Source organism: Rhineura floridana, chromosome 19 (assembly GCF_030035675.1).
Source record: "Rhineura floridana isolate rRhiFlo1 chromosome 19, rRhiFlo1.hap2, whole genome shotgun sequence".
Taxonomy (NCBI): domain Eukaryota; kingdom Metazoa; phylum Chordata; class Lepidosauria; order Squamata; family Rhineuridae; genus Rhineura; species Rhineura floridana.
Genome location: NC_084498.1, coordinates 9,682,947 through 9,703,908, shown reverse-complemented (window position 1 = coordinate 9,703,908; position 20,962 = coordinate 9,682,947). Strand labels below are relative to the sequence as shown.

The following is a 20,962-nucleotide window of genomic DNA, read 5'->3' as shown; positions in this document are numbered from 1 at the left end:
TAAAATGCAACATTAAAAACAGTTTAAAACAAATTACAGTCATAAGAATAGGGTGGGTCCTAAAATATACATTTCTCCGGTGTCAGAGGCCAGGATAAAGAGGTGCATCTTCCTGCTCACATGCAGTACTAATCCAGACTGTGGGTTAGCATGAACGAGCAAACATGCAGGTTCCTGGAGTGCAAACTGTGGGCACTGTGCTCCTCCTCTGCTCCTACTGCCACTGTGCTTCTTGGAGCTAAGCCACGATTTAGCTTAACGTTATGTGCAAATTGGGCCACTCTCAGTTTTGCATGAGTTCTATCATAAGTATGTTTTCTGCTGATTTTAAAAAACAACACCATATGTTACAAACATATTTAAATTGCACACCTTTTTGCATGCACTTCCTGTAAAATGTGCATTTTGTATGCATTTCCCACCCCCCAAAACATGGTTTTATATGCTTTTCTCCCCTTAACTATGTACACTTCTTCTCTATAAAATGTGCAGACTGTATGCAGTTCTTTTAACTGAAAATGCACTGCAAAATTTGAAGAGGCATACAGTCCAGTTGTTCACTGTGTTCTGATCCACATATAAGCCTTGGAACTGGGAATTAGGTTGGTTCAAATGCAGACTGGATGAAATTCTTCTCTGCCCCTCTTTTTGGGTTTGCTTCATTTCATCCAAACTTGCCTGCACAAATCTCTTTTCCTAGGATCGCCAGACAGAACGGGCAAAGGCAAGTGGATTGCTTTTCTTCCGCTCCCAGCCATCTCCTGTTGTTTTAGTCCTACCATCTGAACCACCGGCCATGCATTGGTCCCCTTCTTTCCTTTTCCTTTGCCAAACTGTTGATCCTGGCTTTTGGATGGAATCAAAAGGCTTCCTATGTAACGTAATACCTGCGATAAAAGGTTGTGACCACCTAACAGACTCTCTTTTGTCTCTCTCTTGGCTCCAGCGTCTTCTCAGGAAAGCTGGGCCTCTCTTATATCTCAGCTACCTTTATCTCTCTCTCTCTTCCCCCGCCAGCCACTCCCTGGCTTTGAGGGTTTTTAATCTGTGTGTGGCATACATTTATACAATATACTCAAGCCATTAAGCCTCCTGGAGGCAGGCCAGAGATATTCAGGTGGCCATGGGCCAGAGAATTCAAAACTTTTTTCACAGGCTTCTTCTTCAAGGAACTTGGGAAAAGTGCCTGAAGAGAGTTAAGGTGGAATTGTTCTCTTTGGAATTTCCCAATGCCGTTTTAAACACAGGGAATCAACTTTGCTTATGCTGGCTAATGCTTTGATCCTCAACGTGTTTTACATAGAAGCCAGTAGTCCAGGTGTGGGGAGCTTTGGCCTTCCAGATCTTGCTTGAACTACAACTCCCATCAGCTCCAGCAAGCATGGCCAATGGCCAGGGATGACAGGACTTGTAGTTTAGCAACATCTGGAGAGCCAAAGGTTTCCCCACCCCTGCAGTACTTCTTGGTAAGTCAAGGGGGGAATCTGTGGCCCTCCAAATATTGTTGGAGTCCATCTGCCATCAGTCGAGATGGGAGTTGAGAGTCCAGTAACATCATTGGGAGGGCCATGCGTCCCCTATCCCTGATGGAAGGGACTCCCAAGTGTGAACCAGGAGCTACCCAGAATAGTGTGTGCGCAGGGCCTTCTTTTTAGGCTGTGAAGGAACACAGAAAGCTGCCCTAAACTGAGTGAGACCATTGCTCCATCTGGCTCAGTACTGGTCCCAGGGTAAGGTCTGAAGGCACATGAGGTCAGCACCCTCCTGAAGCTAAGCAGGGTCAGGTCTGGTCAGTGCCCGGATGGGAGACCGCCTGGGAACCATGTGTAAGCCGCCTTGGGTTTCTATCATGAAAATAAAGGTGGGGTAGAAATGTAATAAATAAATAATATGGTTTGCATTGACTGGCAACAGCTCTCCAGAATCCCAGACTGGATTCATTCCCAGACCTACCCAGAGATGCTGAGACCTTCTGCAGGCAAAGCGGGTGCTCTGCCACTGAGCTGTGGCTATTTACCTTTATGAGAATTGGGATAAGGAGCATCAGCCTCTGTAGTTGGCAGGAAGGATGAAGCTCTGGATTGGCCAGCCTGGCTGCCCCTTCTTATCCAAACCCAGTCTCCCTGCCCCACTAGTACATAATCTTCCCTGTTTCCCCTCTCTGGCCCCATTTCCTCCTCTTCTTTCATTGCCTTTTGAAGTTTAGGCTGTAAGCATCTTGGGCAGGAACCTGCCCTTTTATGTTTTTGGAAATGGTGCTAAGTCAATTAAGTAGCAGCAGCAGCAGCAGCAGTAGTAGTAAACATGTAATGTCTTCTGTAAATTTATTTGTAGGTTTTACTGCATTTTAAAAATAAAATAAAATCCTCTCCAACCCCTCCAAGTGCCTTTTTAATGTAAATGGCTCCCCACAAGAAAAGGGGCCTGAGTGGTTTGTATTCTTGGCGCAATTGAAAAATGAAAAATTGCTGCTTTTTATTTGGCTTATCATTTCAACTGTATCCTTCAAGGTTTGGGGGACTTTTTAAAAATAAAATTAAAAGGAGCTCATTAGAGACAAAAAGGTATCATCAGCATTGCTTACAAAGGTAAGTTTCTGTGTGTTTAGCTTGACCACACTCTTAAGACTCCCCAACACTTCTGCCATCTCTAATTTTCCTTCCCTTTTAATGGATGTAACAGTTAGACGTTTGCTGCTGGGGAGGTGATGGTGTGTGGCAATCTTGACCTTTCTAAATGCTGTTTGCAAGCACTGTGTGCCTCTCCCACTGGGATATGTGTGTGTGTGTGTGTGTGTGTGTGTGTGTGTGTGTGTGAGAGAGAGAGAGAGAGAGAGAGAGAGAGAGAGAGAGAGAGAGAGAGAGAGATCTTTACCTTCTGTGCTATGCTTGCTGGCTTGCTATGCCCCCAGGAACATGACATATACTTCCTCCGATATGTGGCCTGATTTAACCTTCTTGCAAATGGTTTCTAAGTAACAGCAGCGGCACGTAGTAAGGACTGACTGTGAAGCACGCTGAGGCGCACTGAGAACACACGAGCCTCTTGAAGCAGGGTTTGTGTTTTGTTTTTTTTAAAATGCAAAGGGGGACAGAAGGAAAGAAAACTAAGGCGGCCCTGTCTATCACAAAGAGGCTGCAGCTTTCAAAACTCTTCTGCTGCTTTTCCAAACGCAGAGCGCCATCCAGCCTTCCACATACACCCATATTGATGTTTTTATGGTCCAGCAAAAGTGGAAACTTAAGGCCGTTGATGGGGGGACCTGTTTGTACTTTTAAGTCCTCTTGATGCGCTTGGAGATGGCAGCAGCTTCCAGGTCTCTCTGATTCATCCCGCAGTTCCCAAGGCCCCTCTTGTTTGCTTTTGAAAGAGATGACTCATGATTACTTCAGCTGTCTTGCCTAGAAGGGAGAAGGGGAGGCTCCTGGAAGGGTTTCTCTGATTCTTGACATCTTTCTCTCTTCCCCCACCCCCTTTTGGAGCAGCTCCCTTGTTGTAGGTGTCTTTAAAGAGCACCAGAAATCTTCCTCCATACGTAAACTTGTAGGAGGTGATGCTTTTACACAACTTTGGCTGCACTGGTGTGATGCCTTTAGCACACTTGGAAGATCATTCCCAGGTGGTTTGTCATTCTTGATGAGGACAGAATGGGAGAAAGTCCCCATTGCATGGAATGCCCTACGTTGTGCAGGTCATGGGCAATGCTTAATCAGGCTGTGGTGCTTTGGGGATTTTGTACAATTCTGATGAGGTGTTTGTATTTATTCCACATATTAGTGTATTTATATCTCATCTTTTTCTCCAAGGAGCTCAAGATGTACATGGCTCTCCCCCCATCTGTTCTGTCCTCACAACAGTCTTGTGAGGTAGGTCAGACTGAGAGGCATTGACTGGCCCAAGGTCACCCAGCGAGCTTCATGGCTGAGTGAGGATTTGAACCCTGGTTTCCCCCATCTGTGGTCCCACACACTAACCAATACAGTACACAGGTCGCCCACCCCCCAGTATGAAAACAAAAGGCTGGATGCCCAGAGCTAAAGATCTGCCACAGTTATTTCCTTCCATGTTTGTTTGTTTGTTTGTTTATTCATTCTATTTTTATGCCGCCTTTTGGCCAAAGGCCCTCAAGGTGGCTCACAAAAAAAAATGTTTGTAGTTAATGGGGAAGGGATGTGGAACAGCATAAGACACAGACAACCTCTTCTGCCATCATAGTGATTTCTTAACATTCGACTGATGGTGACTCCCTGTTGTTTTCAAAGCTTGTTTTTTCCTCCCACCATGAGATCTAGAAACATTCATTTACATTAAAGGAAGCTGGAGCATTGTGGGACTCGATTCAATTGCAGAGGCAGATTCTGTTCTGAGTAGTATCAGAGGGGTGCTGTTCTATCGCTCTTTTTAACCATACCACATCAGAAACAGAACAGGCTGCTTTGAAAGAATTTGGTTAACTGTGGCCTGCTAATTTAGCATCAGGCTTATTCAGTTGGCATTCTTGCTGGCTGCAATTGGGCTAACCAGAGCTTTTGCGTATGGGGGTGGGGTGGGGGCTCTTGTGTTTCATTTTCAGAAGGTTAGTTGCTGTTTCCCACTTAAACGGAGGAAGATGTCAACTGCCAAGTGCTACCTTGGAAGTTGAGTTCTGTTTTTACATCAAAACCTTTGCAGCCAAACTGGTGAAAATGGAGCTCATCATGGTCATTGTTTGGGAACTTGGAGTTTGCTTGTTACCTCAAAGAGCTGGTTATGAAAATGGAGATCACTGAGAGACTTTGATTGTTAATTTATACCATAGTCCAAAATCAAGTGGGACAGTGGAGGCTTCCTTCCAGAGTAAATCTAGTTGGAGACCCTTGTGGTCATATCCTATAAAGGACTCCCTTAGGAGTTTATTTTTTCTGCAATTTATGCACCTGTCCTGTTTTGGCAAGACTTTTATTTTATTTATTTATTTATTTATTATTTGATTTATATCCCACCCTTCCTCAGGAGCCCAGGGAGGCAACATAAGCACTAAAACACTTTAAAACATCATAAAAACAGACTTTAAAATACATTAAAACAAAATATCTTCAAAGACATCTTTTTTAAAAAAAGGGTTTTAAAATATATTAAAAAGCAATTCCAACACAGACGCAGACTAGGATAAGATCTCAACTTAAAGGCTTGTTGAAAAAGGAAGGTGTTCAGTAGGTGCCGAAAAGATAACAGAGATGGCGCCTGTCTAATATTTAAGGGGAGGGAATTCCAGAAGGTAGGTGCCACCACACTAAAGGTCCGTTTCCTATGTTGTGTGGAACTGACCACCTGATAAGATGGTATCTGCAGGAGACAGAGGAGGCATCTGCAGAGTGCAGTGATCCACTGGGTATATAAGGGATAAGACGGTCTTTCAGGTATCCTGGTCCCAAACTGTATAGGGCTTTTTACACCAAGACTTGAACCTTGAGCTTGTGTCTTTTGTATCCGCTAGGCACAAAACAAGGCTTGGAGCAGGCTGAGCTTTGGTGAGAGTTGCGTAGCAGCAGCAGAAGCAGAAACAACCAGCAAGTCCAGGAAAAGTTAGATTCTGATCTGATGCTCTCCAATCCTCAATGGGACATTTATATGTCCTACGTGGGGCCTAGTGATTTTCAGAGCTCTGCCCTTTAAGCTGTGGTCTGGGTAGCATCAGCTAATTTCTTGGTGGCGTTGAGGGGAGATGGGTGGTCCTGCCATCAACACAGGGAGTGTAGGATCACTCAGGTGTAACGTTGGTCACATCTAAATGTCTGGGCATGTCTACATGTGCATAAGAAGAGCAGTGCTGGATCAGTCCAGTGGCCCATCTAGCCCAGCGTTGTGTTCCTACAATTGCCAGCCAGATGCAAGCGGGGCCTAAGCACAAGAGCACTCTGCACTCCTGCAGTTTCCAGCAACAGGTATTCAGAAACATATTGCCTCCAACCCCATGGAGGCAGAGCATAGCCATCATGGCTAGTAGCCATTGATAGCCTTGACCTCCATGAATAATCTCCTTTTAAAATCATCCAAGTTGATGACTGTGGTAGTGAATCTCATAGCTTAGCTATGTGCTGTCTGACTTTCTTTTGTCTTTTCTGAATCTTACAACATTCAGAGTCATTAGATGTCCACGAGTTCTGAGAAAGGAAGAAAAACTTTTCTCTATTCACTTTCTCCACGCTATGCATAATTTTATATGCTTCTATCATGTCACCTCTTATTCATCTTTTCTCTAAGCTAAAAAGCCCCTAATGCTGCAACCTGCTAGGGGAGTTGATCCCTTGATCATTCTGGTTACCCTTTTAAATTTCTGTCTCTTTTATACCAGTTTAGCTGTTTTAGCTTCCTCCAGAGATTTCTGGTAATTGTAATTTACTTGAGAATGTTGTTAGAGAATCCTAATTTTGCTTGCCTGAAACAATATATTAGATGTTTGTTTTGTATTAATTATATTAATCTGTTTGAAATCTGAATATATTTTTTGTTTTATGTATTGTATGCAGAATAATTTGTGTGTGCATTTTGTGTGTATATAATATATATACATAGATATTAAAGTAATCTAAGTTTGTGGTGTAGATAAACAGTACTGTTCCTACAAAACAGCAGTGTAGATTTGCAGTGAAGTTTCTGCAAAAACAGCCTTTCACACTCTGTTTAGTTCAGTTATCCATCCATGCTAGAGGTGTGGTGGGGAATTTTCTTTCAAATGCTGGTAATTCTAAAGGGTCAGGGTTTTTTCCTCTCTCTCCATGTGAACTATCTACATGTGTGCAATTTACACAGGGCAGATAGCTGTAGGTATGCAGTTATTTAAAACTAGGGCCAGGGCCCCAAATGATTGCCACGGCCACAGCAATGACATCTGTGTGCTGCTGCTGCACATGGTACCTTCTCTGTGTGATTGGCAAGCATGGATGTGCCTCTTGAGGACCATGGAATAGAGAAAACTCAGTGTGCACAATTACCTTGTGAACTGATTCTAAATGGGAATAATGGCTGTGCAGAACCGCCTCCGCTGTTCTGAAAGTGCTGTGGTTCAAGGTGAATCTTAAAAGGTGGCTTTGTAGCAGAAGAGGCTGGAGCTGTGTGTGTGTGTGTGTGTGTGTGAGTGAGAAACTATATGCAGGCTTTAACATAACTTTTTGTGCTTTGCAGAAACCAGGCAATGCGAAAGAAGCTGATCTTATACTTCAAGAGGAGAAATCATGCCCGTAAGCAGTGGGTACGTGACACCTTTGTTGGCTTTTGTGGGCCTCCTTTGAAAAATAAACAAACAAAGGATGGGGCTACATATTCAAATGGCAACCCTTGTATCCTGGAGAATCCAGCTTCACCATCACTGTGGCATTGATGGATTTGTTGGGGAGAAACAGTGGGTAGAACTGGATTCAGAACGCTCTTCAGGCACAGAAGGGAATCCGGGGTGTGGAATTGCAACCCCAGTGACTGGCAGGCAGCATGAAGCCTTTAGATTGGCTGGGGTGCCTGGGATAAATGTGAGGATCCTTGCCTGGTCAGCAGAGCCTATTGTGCTTCAGGCTCCAGCTGTTCTCTTTCAAACTTCTTACAGATTCTCTGCACCCTTCAAGCCATCAGTGGCTACTAGCTACGATGGCTGTGTTCTACCTCCGCTGTCAGAGGCAGTATGCCTCACAATACCAGTTGCTGAGAATCGCAAGCAGAGAGAGCACTGTGGCTGGTGGGCTTCCCATAGGCATCTGCTTGGCCACTGTGAGAACATAATCTAAATGGGCTTTGGCCTGATGCAGGAGGGCTCTTCTTACGTCCTTAAGCCTAGATTTGGGTACAGCTTTCCAAGGTCCTTGTCCTTGCAGCCCTTTCTTCATGGAACCTAGCAGGACATGAATCATGCCAGTATCTTAAATGTTTTGGCAAGATACATATCTGGGGTCTGTTCCACTTGCCGCCGCAGCCCTTTTTCTTAAGCTCTTTGGAAGTGATTTAGAAATCATCCTACTAAAGGGATTAAAGTTCAGAGCTTAGCTAAGTAGCCAAGCAGATGCTGGTTGGCTGGAGAATTCTTTTTGCCAGATGGATGGTTGGTATTTCAAGGTACCAAGTTAAAATGGAAGCTAAAGTGACCGAATCCTTGGCCAGATTAATTGGGAGCTTGAACTTCAATCCCTTTTCGTTTCTCTTCCTGGCTGAGCATCAGGCACAGCTGGAGCGGAGCAACACTTGTTCTTGGCTGGATCTAGATCTCACTTCAGGAGCCACTAACTAGGCTGTTCTGAAATGAAGGTGACTTTGACTTCCGGGAAGGGTGACTTAGCCTGTGCCTGCTTTTGAGACGGGCTCCTGCCTCAAAAGAAGCTTATTCAGATATATCAGTCAGATTTTTTTTTTTTTGACTGATTAAACTTCTCCCGGGTAGGGAGAAACGAAGAGATTAACCTCAAAGCCTATTTTTGTTGGGACGACCAGATCTCATTAATTTATGGGACGAGGTCCAGCCGACGAAGGTGGGACGGATTTTCAACAACAAGCTCTATCTGATAAAGCGAACGTTCATCTTATCTTCTAAGAGAGAACGCACTAACAGGCAAGCACCCTTCTTTCTATATTTTTCTTTTATTTGACTTAAATTGTTGCTGTTTAAAAGAGATTTGCCAGATTGATCGGTTTTTGACATCTCACTGGGGAGCCATAACTTCTCTCTGCTACTCACTAATTAATAGCTTATCTCTGTTTTTGTTGCAAAAAGCTGTCCTGGATTTGCATTCTAAAGATATACACAGAAGAGGGATTTCTATTCCAGATTTTTATTTTGAAGAATATTATATTGTCTGAGACTACTCTCTTTTTGGTCTATTTTATTTTGACGAATCTGTTTCCTGACGACCGCCATTAATTGTTTCGATCCTGGGAACTGCATTTTGTTTACTTAAGCATGGAGAGATAAGGCTGTCTGCTCTGTTTATACTGTGATGTCACCAAGTTTGGAGTATTAACCCAATTGTTGCTGAAATAAGAAGTGGTTTTCCTATATTTTTCTTTTAAAATGGCAATTAAGAAAGTGGCTGAGAATCTGGAAATAACTATGTTTCAGAAAATAATGGATGAGATTGAGATAACGAAACAAAACCTGCGACAGGGTTGTAAGGAGCTGAAAATTGAATTGAGTAAAATGAAGCAGGAGATTAAAGATATAGGGGTCCCTGTGAGAGAGGTGACCCTGGAGATTGGAACAAACGTGGAACAGGAAAAAGATTTGGAGTCTATGGACTTTAGAAACAAAATCTATTGTTTGGAGACACAGGAGATTAAAGACATAGGGGTCCTTGTGAGAGAGGAGACCCTGGAGACTGGAACAGGGGTCCCTGTGAGAGAGGAGACCCTGGAGACTGGAACAGGGGTCCCTGTGAGAGAGGAGATCCCGGAGATTGGAACAAACGTGGAACAGGAACAAGATTTGGAGTCTATGGACTTTAGAAATAAAATCTATTGTTTGGAACTCAATGTTATCTCTGAAGAAATTAATGAAGATTCTAGAGATAAAGTTATCAATGGCATGGATAATCTTCTGGACTGGAATGATGTGATGGAGCCCAATATAGAGAAAATCTATGGAATTAACTGCAGCCATGTGACAATGGAAAAACTTTCAAGAGATGACCCAGTGTATTTTGAAAAAAAGAACAGAGATATGATTTTACAGCAGTATTTCAGCAACCTATTCAGAATGGATGGCAAGAAAATATTTGGGATAGAGGTAATTCCCATCAGACTCTTACTATATGACTATGGCTTTGACAGCAAGATTATTATGGAATACTGATAATGGAAGATTGGATACTGAAATTACTGGACTTAACAAGACTACTGAAGATGGAAGATGGAAAATGGAACTAATAGGGATAATAGAACAATGGCTACTGAAATTACTGAACCTAACAGATTCTGATGTGATGGATTAATTGAAATGTTTATTTTGACTATGGTTATGACAATAAGATTATCATAATTAGTAATGAGATGGATTAATCGATATGCTTATCTGGAAAAAAAAATTGATAGATATATTTCTTAAAGAATTGAAACCTCTCTTTGACTTTTTGTGGAAAGAATAAAGTAATGTTTATGAGATTTGATGATTAAGTAAGATAACTACTGGAGGAAAGTGATTTTATAATATGACTTAAGAGACAGGATTGTTATATATTATAGACTTATAACTGATTTGATCTTTGACAAATGGGAAGTCAATATTTTACTCTTTATTTTTTATTTTTGTTTTTTTTTCTTTTTTTTCTTTTTGTTTAACTATTTTTGATTTTGTTTTTTGTCTTTGAATGTTTTATGATTTCGTCTTGTATGTTTTATGAAAATCTGAATAAAAATTATTGAAAAAAAAAAATGAAATGAAGGTGACTTTGTTTTGCACCATGCAAAATAAGCCATCCCTCTTCCCAAAACAGATACAACTATCTCTATCACCATCTTGATGAAGCAGAGAAATTGCCAGTAAGCATACTGCTGATTTCATTTTTGGATGGTCCAAACCTTCCCACCTGGGCATTTTTGGATATAGTGGCTAGTCGTCTGTCCTGTGCTGCTCTGTTCCATTTGTCTTTGGCTGTTTCCGCTAACTTCCTCTTTTACCCTTTGACTGGAGGGAGAGATTGAAATAACACCAAGCCTAAATAGCCCTCATTCAGAAGGAGATTAAGAAGATTGTAATGGAGATTTTCTACCCTTTTAATCTCTCTGTAGTCAGTGTTAATAGTAACCTGTTAAATGCAGACAGGCTTGGCTGGTGATTGTTTTCCCCCTAGCAGATTGTTTTCCCCCTAGCAGACAGAGAGACTAGGCTTGGCTCAGTCCAGTCCTCCTCCCTTGAAGCTTGGATTATTCTCTTCAAGGGAGGAGGAGAGAGAGAGAGAACGAAAGAGAAAGTGAAGGAAGGAGAGAGGGAGAAACCTGCGTAAATTATTGTTGTGCCCTGCTGCCTGCTTGAGTAGAAATGGGTGAGAATTCCAAGATGCTTCTTATTCAGTGTCAGGAGAAAGCCACTGGAGTCCGGAGCAAATGTAATGACTCCACAAAAATGGAGAATATGAGAAGTTCTGCAAAATCCTGTTTTAAATCCGACTTCAGCAGAATTCTCACCCATCTGTACCTGTGGTCAACATCCAGATGCTGCTGGACTCCAACTCCCATCAGCCCCAGCTAACATACCAATGGTCAACAGTGATAGGGGTTGTAATCCAGGCATATGTGCAGGGCTATGGATCCTCCCATCCCTGCTTTATGATACTGTGTCCCACCTTCTCTGATCTTCTGCCCCAGAAGAGTTACCTGTCCTATGCATCTGCTTTTTCCTGGAGTCACCAGCTCTCCAGACCTAGTTGCCTTGTTGCTTTATGGTGCAGTTCATGTGTGACAGTGTCCCACTGCCTGCCAACTTTGTATGTGTTTTTCTTGTTTCAGTTTGTATGCCACTTTCCCACATAAACATGCCCAAAGGGATGTATACCAAAGGTAGCAGTGGGAGAGAAGAGGAAGAGTCAGGAACTTTGAGGGCCGAGGCTGGGATCCAGGAGCCTAGAGTCACCCTGATCGACTAGTCTTCCATTATATGCACACGTGTGTGTGTGTATGTGTGTGTGTCTTAACTTTTTAATATACCATTTAAAAATAATAGTATATTATTGTAATCCATCTTGGGTACTGAATGTAGAAAATTAAAGTAACAAATAATAACTTATTTGTTACATTTATATCTTGCCTTTCCTCAAGGAAGTCCAGGCAGTGTATGGGGTCCTCAAGACATTCTGCTGCCTGGGGCAAAGGATAAGATGCCATCCACTGCCTTCCATGTCCAGAAGCCAGCTGGACTGGCAGCTGAATCTTACTTGAAGGCTCGTGACAGGATTGCGTCCTCTACTACAACTGAAGGCAGCAGGCTGGACCATGAGGCTCAGGCTAGGCCAGGAGGCGCACACAGCTCTGGCCTCCCTGCGTCCCCTCCTCCAGGTATCTGCGGCCTGATGTGGAGGCCTCACTTAGCCTGGGGAAGGGCTTGCTCTTGTTCTCCCTCACCCCAGTGTCAACCACCCACAGCCCTGCGGCTAGGCTAGGCAACGCTAGGCTAGGGATGGTGACTGGCCCAAGATCCATGAGCAGTGGGTTGGACTCAATGGCCTTAGGCCCCTTCCAGCTCTACTGTTCTACAATTCTATGATCCCACGGCAGTGGTCCCAGCTGAGGGGCAGGGCTCTAACCAAGTGGGGCTTTTACAAGGCATAGAGTCCAGGGTTAAGTTGATATCACCCTGGATAGCTCCAAGAAAGGCCTAGTTAGCTGATAAGGCAGGCTTGAGTGTTGAGCTCCAACAATCAGCAAACTCAGAGTGGCCTTAAATAGGCCTGCAGCTTCCTTTGAGCAGCTAGCCCCACTCCTTGTCAGATGTCTGTTACAGTAAACTAGCTAATAAGACAGAATACAAAGTATAAAATACAAAATCACAGCCTCAATTAAAAAGAAAAGGCAGGCTAAAAACTAAAATCATAGCAAATCTAAGAGACATGACAACATTCAAATATTTTGCCACCTACTGAGTAATAAATGTATTGGTGTCCTTGGGACCAGCAGCACAGGAGGATGTGGTACTTCCTCCAGACTGGAAGCATGGGAGGAGTGTGAAGGTGGTAATGCAACCTCTTCAGGCCAGAGAGGTGCTAGCATTGTAGGTTCCTGTGAGGCTGCAACTTCTGAGGAGGAAGGGACATCAAAGGCTGCTTCAAAGACCACAGTCTCCTCCTGGTCTGAGTAATCCCGAAGTTTAGATGTCTGACCCACGGAGCTTCCTGGCTGAGTGGGGATTTGAGCCTGGAACCCCTCTATTCTAATTTCACATTCTAACCACTACACCCCACTGGTTTTCAATTAATAAATATTTTTGTCCCCAAGATAGAAAGCCTTCCCTCCACCTGCTAATTAACATGGGGCACAATCGCCAACGAAGCTCTTCTATGGAAGCCTTATTGTCAGGTGTCCATTACAGTAAACTGGCTAATAAAACAAAATACAAAGTATAAAATATAAAATATAAAATCATAGCCTCAGATTTTAAAAAAAAGGCAGGCTAAGAACTAAAATCATAGCAAGTCTAAGAGACATGACAACATTCAAATATTTTGCCACCTACTGAGTAATTCCCCTGAAGGAAGATACTCAGGAGGGTCTCTAAAGATTGGCCAGGAAACGTAAGAGGAAATAATATGCATTTTCTAACCCCCTGATAAAAGCTACAGTAAAAGAACACTTGAGAAACCATTTTACCCTTTGAGTAGTTACACAGACAGTACCCATCTTTAAAGAGAACCTTCACGAACATTCCACGAATACATGCCTTCAGCAAGGTGTCCTCTGGAGACCTTCAGAGTGGATTTTGCATCATGGGCCCATGATACCCTCCTCAGTGGGACATCTCCCTCTTTCTAATCAGCCAGATGAGGTATTTGCTTCATACCTTGCCTCATAGGAAAGTCACCTCTGGCCACGACCGAAGGAAAAGCAGCAATGCGTGGGAGCTGTTTAAAAACACAGTATTAGAAGCTCAACTGGAGTGTATACCGCAGATCAGGAAAGATACCGCCAGGCCAAGAGGATGCCTGCATGATTAATGAGCAGAGTCAAACAAGCTATTAGAGGCAAGAAGGCTTACTTCAAAAAACAGAAGTCTGGTCCGAATGAGGAGAATAAAAAGTAACACAAACTCTGGCAAAAGAAATGCAAGAAGGACATAACAATAACAAGCCCAATCTCATCTGATCTCGGAAGCTAAGCAGGGTCAGGCCTGGTTAGTACTTGGATGGGAGACCGCGTGGGAATACCAGGTGCCGTAGGCTTAGAGGAAGGCCATGGTAAACCACCTCTGAATACCTCTTACCAGGAAAACCCTATGAAGATATCCAAAAGATTCATAGGGTCACCATAAGCCGTAATCGACTTGAAGGCGTATAACAGCAAAAAAGAATTTGAGGGAAGCACATTGCTAAAAATGTAACAATCAACAACAAAAATTCTTTGAATACATTCAAAATAGGAGACCGTCTAGGGTGGCAGTTGAACCCTTGGATGATAAGGGAGTCAAAGGTGTGCTAAAGCAGGATAAGGAGATTGCAGAGAAGCTAAATGAATTCTGTCTTCACATTGGAGGATATCAGGCAAATCCCTGTGCAAGAATTAACTTTTTCAGGACAAATTGCTGGGTCCAGCTGGCATCCAAATGTGAAATTGCTGATCTTGTAAAAAAATACATAACTTGCCCCTCAGATTCGCCTCCATGCCTGAGGACTGGAGTGGCCAATGTAATGCCAATATTTAAAAAGGTATCTAAGGGGGAAATTACAGGCTGGTTAGCTTAGTGTCTGTCTTAGAAAAACTGACAGAAAGTATTGTTGAAGATAAAATAAGCATATAGAAGAGCAAGCCTTGCTGAAGCAAAACCAGCATGGCTCTGCAAGGATAAGTCCTGCTCACTAACTTATTTAAGAGTGTCAACAAGCATATAGATAGAGGTGATCCAGTTGACATGGACTTTCTACTTGGATTTTTAAAAAGCTTTTGACAAGGTACCTCATCAAAGAGTCCTGAGTAAGCTTAGCAGTCATGGAATAAGAGGAGAGGTCTTCTTGTGGATCAGGAATTGGTTAAGTAGCAGGAAGCAGAGTAGGAATAAATGGACAGTTCTCACAATGGAAGGCTGTAGAAAGTGGAGTCCCCCAAGGACTGGTATTGGAACCATTGCTTATTAACTTGTTTGTAAGTACTCTAGAGTTAGAGGTGAACAGTGAGGTGGCCACGTTTCCTGATAATACTAAATTGTTCAGGGTTGTTAAAACAAAAAGGGATTGCAAAGAGGGACCTCTCCAAACTGAGTGAATGGGCATTAAAATGGCAAATGCAATTCAATGTAAGCAAGTGTAAAGTTATACATATTGGAGGAAAAAATCTTAATTTCACATATACGTCCATGAGGTCTGAACTGGTGGTGACTGACCAGGAATGAGATGTTGGGGGTGTAGTGTACAGTAGCTCAATGAAGATGTCAACTCGGTGTGTGGCAGATGAGAAAAAGGCAAATTCCATGCTAGGGATCATTAGGAAAGGCCATTAAATATATATATGGCGCAGCCACATTTGGAATGCTGTATACAGTTTTGGTCACCTCATCTCAAAAAGGATATTGTAGAGCTGGAAAAGGTTCAGAAAAAGGCAACCAAAATGATCAAGGAGATTGAGCGACTCCCTTATGAAAAAGGTTGCAGCATTTGGGGCCTTTTAGTTTAGAGAAAAAGAGAGTAAGAGGTGACATGATAGAAGTGTATAAAATTTTGCATGGCATGGAGAAAGTGGATAGAGAAAAGTTCTTCTCCCTCTCTCATAACACTAGAACTCATGCCGGTAAGTTGGGATCGGTTTCGGCTTCTCCCTTCTGAGGATGTGGACAAGGTGCTTACAACTGTGAAGCCTACCACTTGTCTAACTGATCCTTGCCCATCGTGGCTCCTTATGAGCTGCAGAGAGAAATTGGGCAAGGGGATTAAAGCGGTGGTAAACGCATCCTTGAAAGAGGGTGTAATGCCATCAGCCTTCAAGGAGGCAATTGTAAAGCCCATCCTGAAGAAGCCCTCCTTGGATCCCCAAGTTTTTAATAACTTCCGCCCAATTTCGAATCTACCATTTTTGGGCAAGGTCATTGAGCAAGTGGTGGCCAACCAGTTGTCAGCACACTTGGATGAAACGGATTACTTGGATCCATACCAATTGGACTGGTCACGGAACTGAAACAGCCTTGGTCGCTCTGGTAGATGATTTGAGGAGGGCATTAGATAGGGGAGAATTCTCCTTTCTTGTCCTCCTCGATCTCTCAGCGGCTTTTGATACTGTCAACCACAGTATCTTTTTACATCGCCTGGAGGGATTGGGAACTGGAGGTACTGTATTACAGTGGTTCCATTCCTTTCTCTCCGATAGGTATCAACAAGTAGCATTGGGGGAGGAGGTTTCAGACCCTTGGCCTCTCAACTGTGGTGTGCCACAGGGCTCTATCCTCTCTCCCATGCTGTTTAACATTTATATGAAGCCGCTAGGAGATTAGGAGATTTGGGCTGCAGTGTCACCAATATGCAGATGACACTCAGCTCTATCTCTCTTTTAAATCTTCACCAGAGTCGGCTGTGGAGACCTTGTCCAAGTGCCTGGAATCCGTGAGTGGATGGATGGGAAGGAACAAGCTGAAGCTGAACCCCGATAAGACCAAGGTGCTGCTTGTGGGAGACAAAGGAAGGTTGGGAGATGTTGACTTGAAGTTCAATGGGGTGAGTTTACCCCTGAAGGACCAGGTCCGCAGCCTTGGGGTTGTACTTGATTCCAGGCTGTCCATGGAGGCTCAGATTTCGGCAGTGAGCCGGGCAGCCTGGTATCAACTACACCTCATACGAAGGCTGCAACCCTACCTTCCTGTTCATCAGCTCCCACAGGTAGTACACGCCCTGGTCACCTCTCGTTTGGATTACTGTAATGCGGTCTACGTGGGGTTACCCTTGAAAACGGTCCGGAAACTACAACTTATACAAAATGCGGCGGCTCGACTACTTATGAACAGTCGCCACCAGGATCACATCACACCAGTGTTGTTCGATCTACACTGGCTTCCAGTTGTTTTCCGGGCCCAATTCAAGGTGTTGGTATTAACCTTTAAATCCCTATACGGTCTCCGCCCAGTTTATCTTACGGAGCGCCTTCAACGCCACCAATTATGCCGCCCGACAAGATCAGCCACTCAAGGCCTTCTCTCAATCCCGCCGACAAAAACAGCTAGATTGGCGGGTACTAGAGAGAGGGCATTCTCAGTGGCGGCCCCCACTCTCTGGAACTCCCTCCCGCAAGATCTACGCCATGCCTCTTCCCTAAATGTATTCCGTAAAGCCTTAAAGACCTGGCTGTTTCAACAGGCCTTCCGGATTTCCAGGGAGGGTTAATTACTAAGATTGGAATGCCTCCTACCCTGTTTTAATATTATTGTCTGCTGCTGTATTGTTCTTATATTGTTTTTATATTGTATCATTGTATTGTATGTTATCATATTATGTTTTAACTGTTGTACGTCGCCTAGAGTGGCCATTGGCCAGATAGGCGACACAGAAATTAAATTTATTTATTATTTATTTATTATTTATGGACATCCAATGAAGCTGAATGTTGAAAGACTCAGGACAGGCAGAAGAAATGACTTGTTCAGACAGCCCAGGGCTGGTGCTAGGCAGGCCAGGGCTCTTGGGCACCAGCCCACCCTGGCACCCACATGCACCCACACCCCACCTACCTACTTTTCTCTTGAAGTGAATGCTGTGTGCATGCCTGCCATCAACCAAGATGGCAGCCAAGGCTTCCCTAAGGGGCTGATGCCTCCGCTGCCATCTTAGTTGATGGCATGCATGCATGCTACACACACGCATACCTGCCATCAACCATCCCTCTAGGGAAACCTTGGCTACCATCTTGGTTGATAGCAGGCTTGCACCCTCAGCGTGGCCAGCATTTACTTCAAGAGAGAGGTAGGTGGGGCATGGAGGTGGGCGTCGTGGGCCTGCACAGTAGTAAGGAGGGTGCTTGGGAGCCCCCTCTCTGCGATCCGTGGCAGGGTCAGGAGGCGACACTGCCACAGATAGTTCAAGGGAGCACTACCACCCACCCTAAGGAGGGGCCCTTGGCCAGGGCCCAACCTGGCCGCCCTCTGGCGCCAGCCCAGAGACAGCACATAGTTATGGAATTTGCTCTGCAACAGGCATTGGTGGTGGCCACCAACTTGGATGGCTTTAAAAGAGGATTAGACAAATTCATGGAGGAAAAGGCTATCAGTGGCTGCTAGTGCCAGTGGCTATGTATGCTTCTGAAACCAGTTGTTGGAAACCTCAGGAAGGGAGAGTGCTCTTGCACACAGGTCCTGCTTGTGGCTTTCCAGTGGTTGGCCACTGTGAGAACAAGGTGCTGGACTAGATGGGCCATTGGCCTGATCCAGCCTTATGTAACTTTTTAAAGAGGAGACGTGGGAGCAGCTAAGGAGAAAATGTCAGTTTGTGTGCCTATGTCATGTGGATCTTGCTGCACAGAGAGCACCAAGGCGTTTGATGCTGACAGTAAAAACTATGAAGGAAACAGTGTCCTTTTGGGATTGTGGGCCCCAAGCCACTCATAAGAAACAAAGCAACACCTTGAGTTTATAGCAGGAGAGGAAACCTTTTTGGCCCAATGGGTTAGATCTTAATTTCCCCCCACCTCATGGGCCAACTTGGACAGATGGGCAGGGTCACCCACCTGTCAATCATGTGATGTTGTGATGATGTCAGGTGACTGATAGGTGCGCGATCCCACCTACCTGTTAGAATTGACTTGCATGGGGAAGGGTCTGTTTTGCCAGCACGTTCCCCCCCAGGGGATGTGCTGGCAAAGCAGCATCAAGCAGGATTGAACTCTCCACTCACCAGACGATGCGTGTCCTTTGCCACTGGCAAAGCAGCACCAAGCAGCTGATGAGTGGAGGGTTCAATCCTGTTCTCTGCAGGGTGAATTTTGCATGTATTCCCCACAGGATGTCAGTCTCTGCTGACTGAGACAAGTCCTGGGGAAGTCCAAAGTCAAGGTACCAGGGATCCGATGAGCGCAGGCAGGGTCGAAGACACGTGGTCACAAGCTGGGCTGGCTACAAGGTGTCACAAAAGGGCAACATTGTTTCCAGCAAGAGCCCCAAGTCACTCACAGCCTTGTAAGCTCCCCTCCCTGGTTCAGGAGCTAGCAATCAGCCCTCTGACTCCCGGGGGCTTGTAGCCTTAAATGGCCATAGCCCCTGTGTTGCTGTGCTACTCGCAGGCATCTTCGCTCTGCAGGGAGTGAAGGGGCCTCCTGTTCACTCCCTGAGTCTGATTGAGGGGCTCCAGCTGTATCCTGGAGATCTAGTGATGGGAGGTCTGCAGCTACGTCTTGGCTGGGTCTGCTTCTTCCCTCTCCTGGATCTGTTGCGCCAATCCCCTGCTCCTCATCTGAGGGAGGCATGACACTGGGAATGTGCTGGCGAAGCAGCAGCTAGCAGGATTGAATGCCCCCACCCATCATCTGATGCCACCAGCTAATTGACAGGCGGATGTGGTTTGGGGGAAATCCTTGGGGGCCCAAGATTGGCCTGCAAGCTGGAGGTTCCATACCTGTAGTCTATAGAAACTGAGAGGAATAATTGTCTCTCAAGCCATTCAAGGTTGGGGGAGGGGAACCCAACAACCTGGAAATTTCCAAACACTTTGAGGACAGACCTTTGCAGTGAACAATGCAGTACAGTAGTAACGTTTTGATGTTTCAGAAGAATGGTTGATAGATAGGCTCAAGCCTGAAAGGAAATGGCGGCAGCCTTCTCATCAGATGCATCAGATGCTTTTCTTAAGCATTGGAGCGCCTTGGCCATGCATGCTGTACACAACAGACCAGAGTGATTCCAAGAGGTCTACGAGGATTACTACAAGGACTCTCTGAACATTTTCAGTTGCTCCTTTTCCTCGGGCATGGAAGCCTGCCAGTACATGAGAAGCCTTCCTTTTGGCTCTGGACAATCGTCTCTGCTCCCACATGGATGCTTCTTGGTAGCTGAGTAGCTCTCATGGGTGTGCGGGGGTGGGGGTGGCCCTGCTGTCTTTCTCTCTACTTGAGGAACTTTATTGTACAGCATTTTCAAAGTCATTTCATCCAGAAATGGCAAGTCTTTGTATGCACTGCATTATTTATTTGTACGTGGGGGGGTGGGTTTGAAAACGGTAGTGCTTTTCAAAACTACAAGGAACTTTTGCCCTGCCAATTTGCCTGCTGAGGAAGCACTTTGCGGCTTTCCAGGGACCCCTGCAGAGTGGTCTGGGAAGTGCCACAGGGGGCACATTCAGTTCATGCCCGGCTCAGCCTCTTGGAGCCTTGTCACAACTCAAGAACAGAGTTGTAACCTTTCCTCATTGGGGAGGTGCTACTTGATCATTTGGGTTGCAGATTCCAGCTCTCTATTACTGTTATTGTTTTGTTGTTGTTGATGATGATGATAATGATAATAATAACAATAACAACAACCTTCCCTTCACCCTAAGGTCCCAGGGCGGGTTTCAGCAATTTAAAACACAACCATAAAAATGGTTCAATTACAATCACAGGAGTAGGGTGGGTCCTTAAAATACACATCTTCAGGGTCAAACGCTTGGGTAAAGAGGTGCATCTTCAGCCTAAAACTGTCTAGTGAAGATGCCAGACACATCTCTGTGGGGAGGGAATTCCACAATTTAGGGGCAGTCACAGAAAATGCCCTCTACTGGGCCACCATCATCCTAATTTTCAGAGGGGAATGGAACTACCAAGAGGTCTGAGGAAGGTGGTCTATAGGGAAAGAGGTGGCCTTTCAGATATTTGGGACTTAAGCCATTTAGGGCTATAAACACTAACATGGGCACCTTGAATTGGGACTGCAAACAAGCTGGCAACCAATGCAGCAGTTTTAAAACATGGGTTATATGGGATCTAAATGGAACCTGAGCCAGTAATCTGACCTCTGCATTTTGGTCCAATTGAAGTTTCTGAGTTGTCTTCAAGGGCAGTCCCATGTAGAGCCAATTTGAGATGGGGCTGTAAGCTCGACCACCATGACTGATCTTGTGCATAAGGACCCCCCTTATAAGCATGCAGAGGTTTCCCCAGAGGCTAATGTGAAAAGACCTTATTCATCTCAGTGATTTGGAAATGCAGCTTTGGGGTGGCAACCTTTAATCAGTTGAATCGATTAAGATCACAAGCTCAAGGGACAGAATTTGGGACATCCCAATCCCTAATGTACATGGGAAATCTGTGCCTGAGGTGATTGCCACACTCCCCACATTCCATTCCTCAGTGACTAGTTGTT

The 20,962-nt window shown here is 44.7% G+C and overlaps 1 protein-coding gene across 15 annotated transcripts in view; it reads left to right on the top strand.

Annotated features, from left to right (window-relative positions):
• The window catches only part of NCOR2 (nuclear receptor corepressor 2), a 477,973-nt gene that overhangs the window by 243,393 nt on the left and 213,618 nt on the right, over positions 1-20,962 (top strand). For all 15 annotated transcript variants that reach the window (XM_061603067.1, XM_061603079.1, XM_061603080.1 and 12 more), the window contains one exon: positions 7,165-7,231. In XM_061603067.1, coding sequence (XP_061459051.1) covers positions 7,165-7,231 — 67 coding nt within the window. The remainder of the gene's footprint in view (positions 1-7,164; positions 7,232-20,962) is intronic.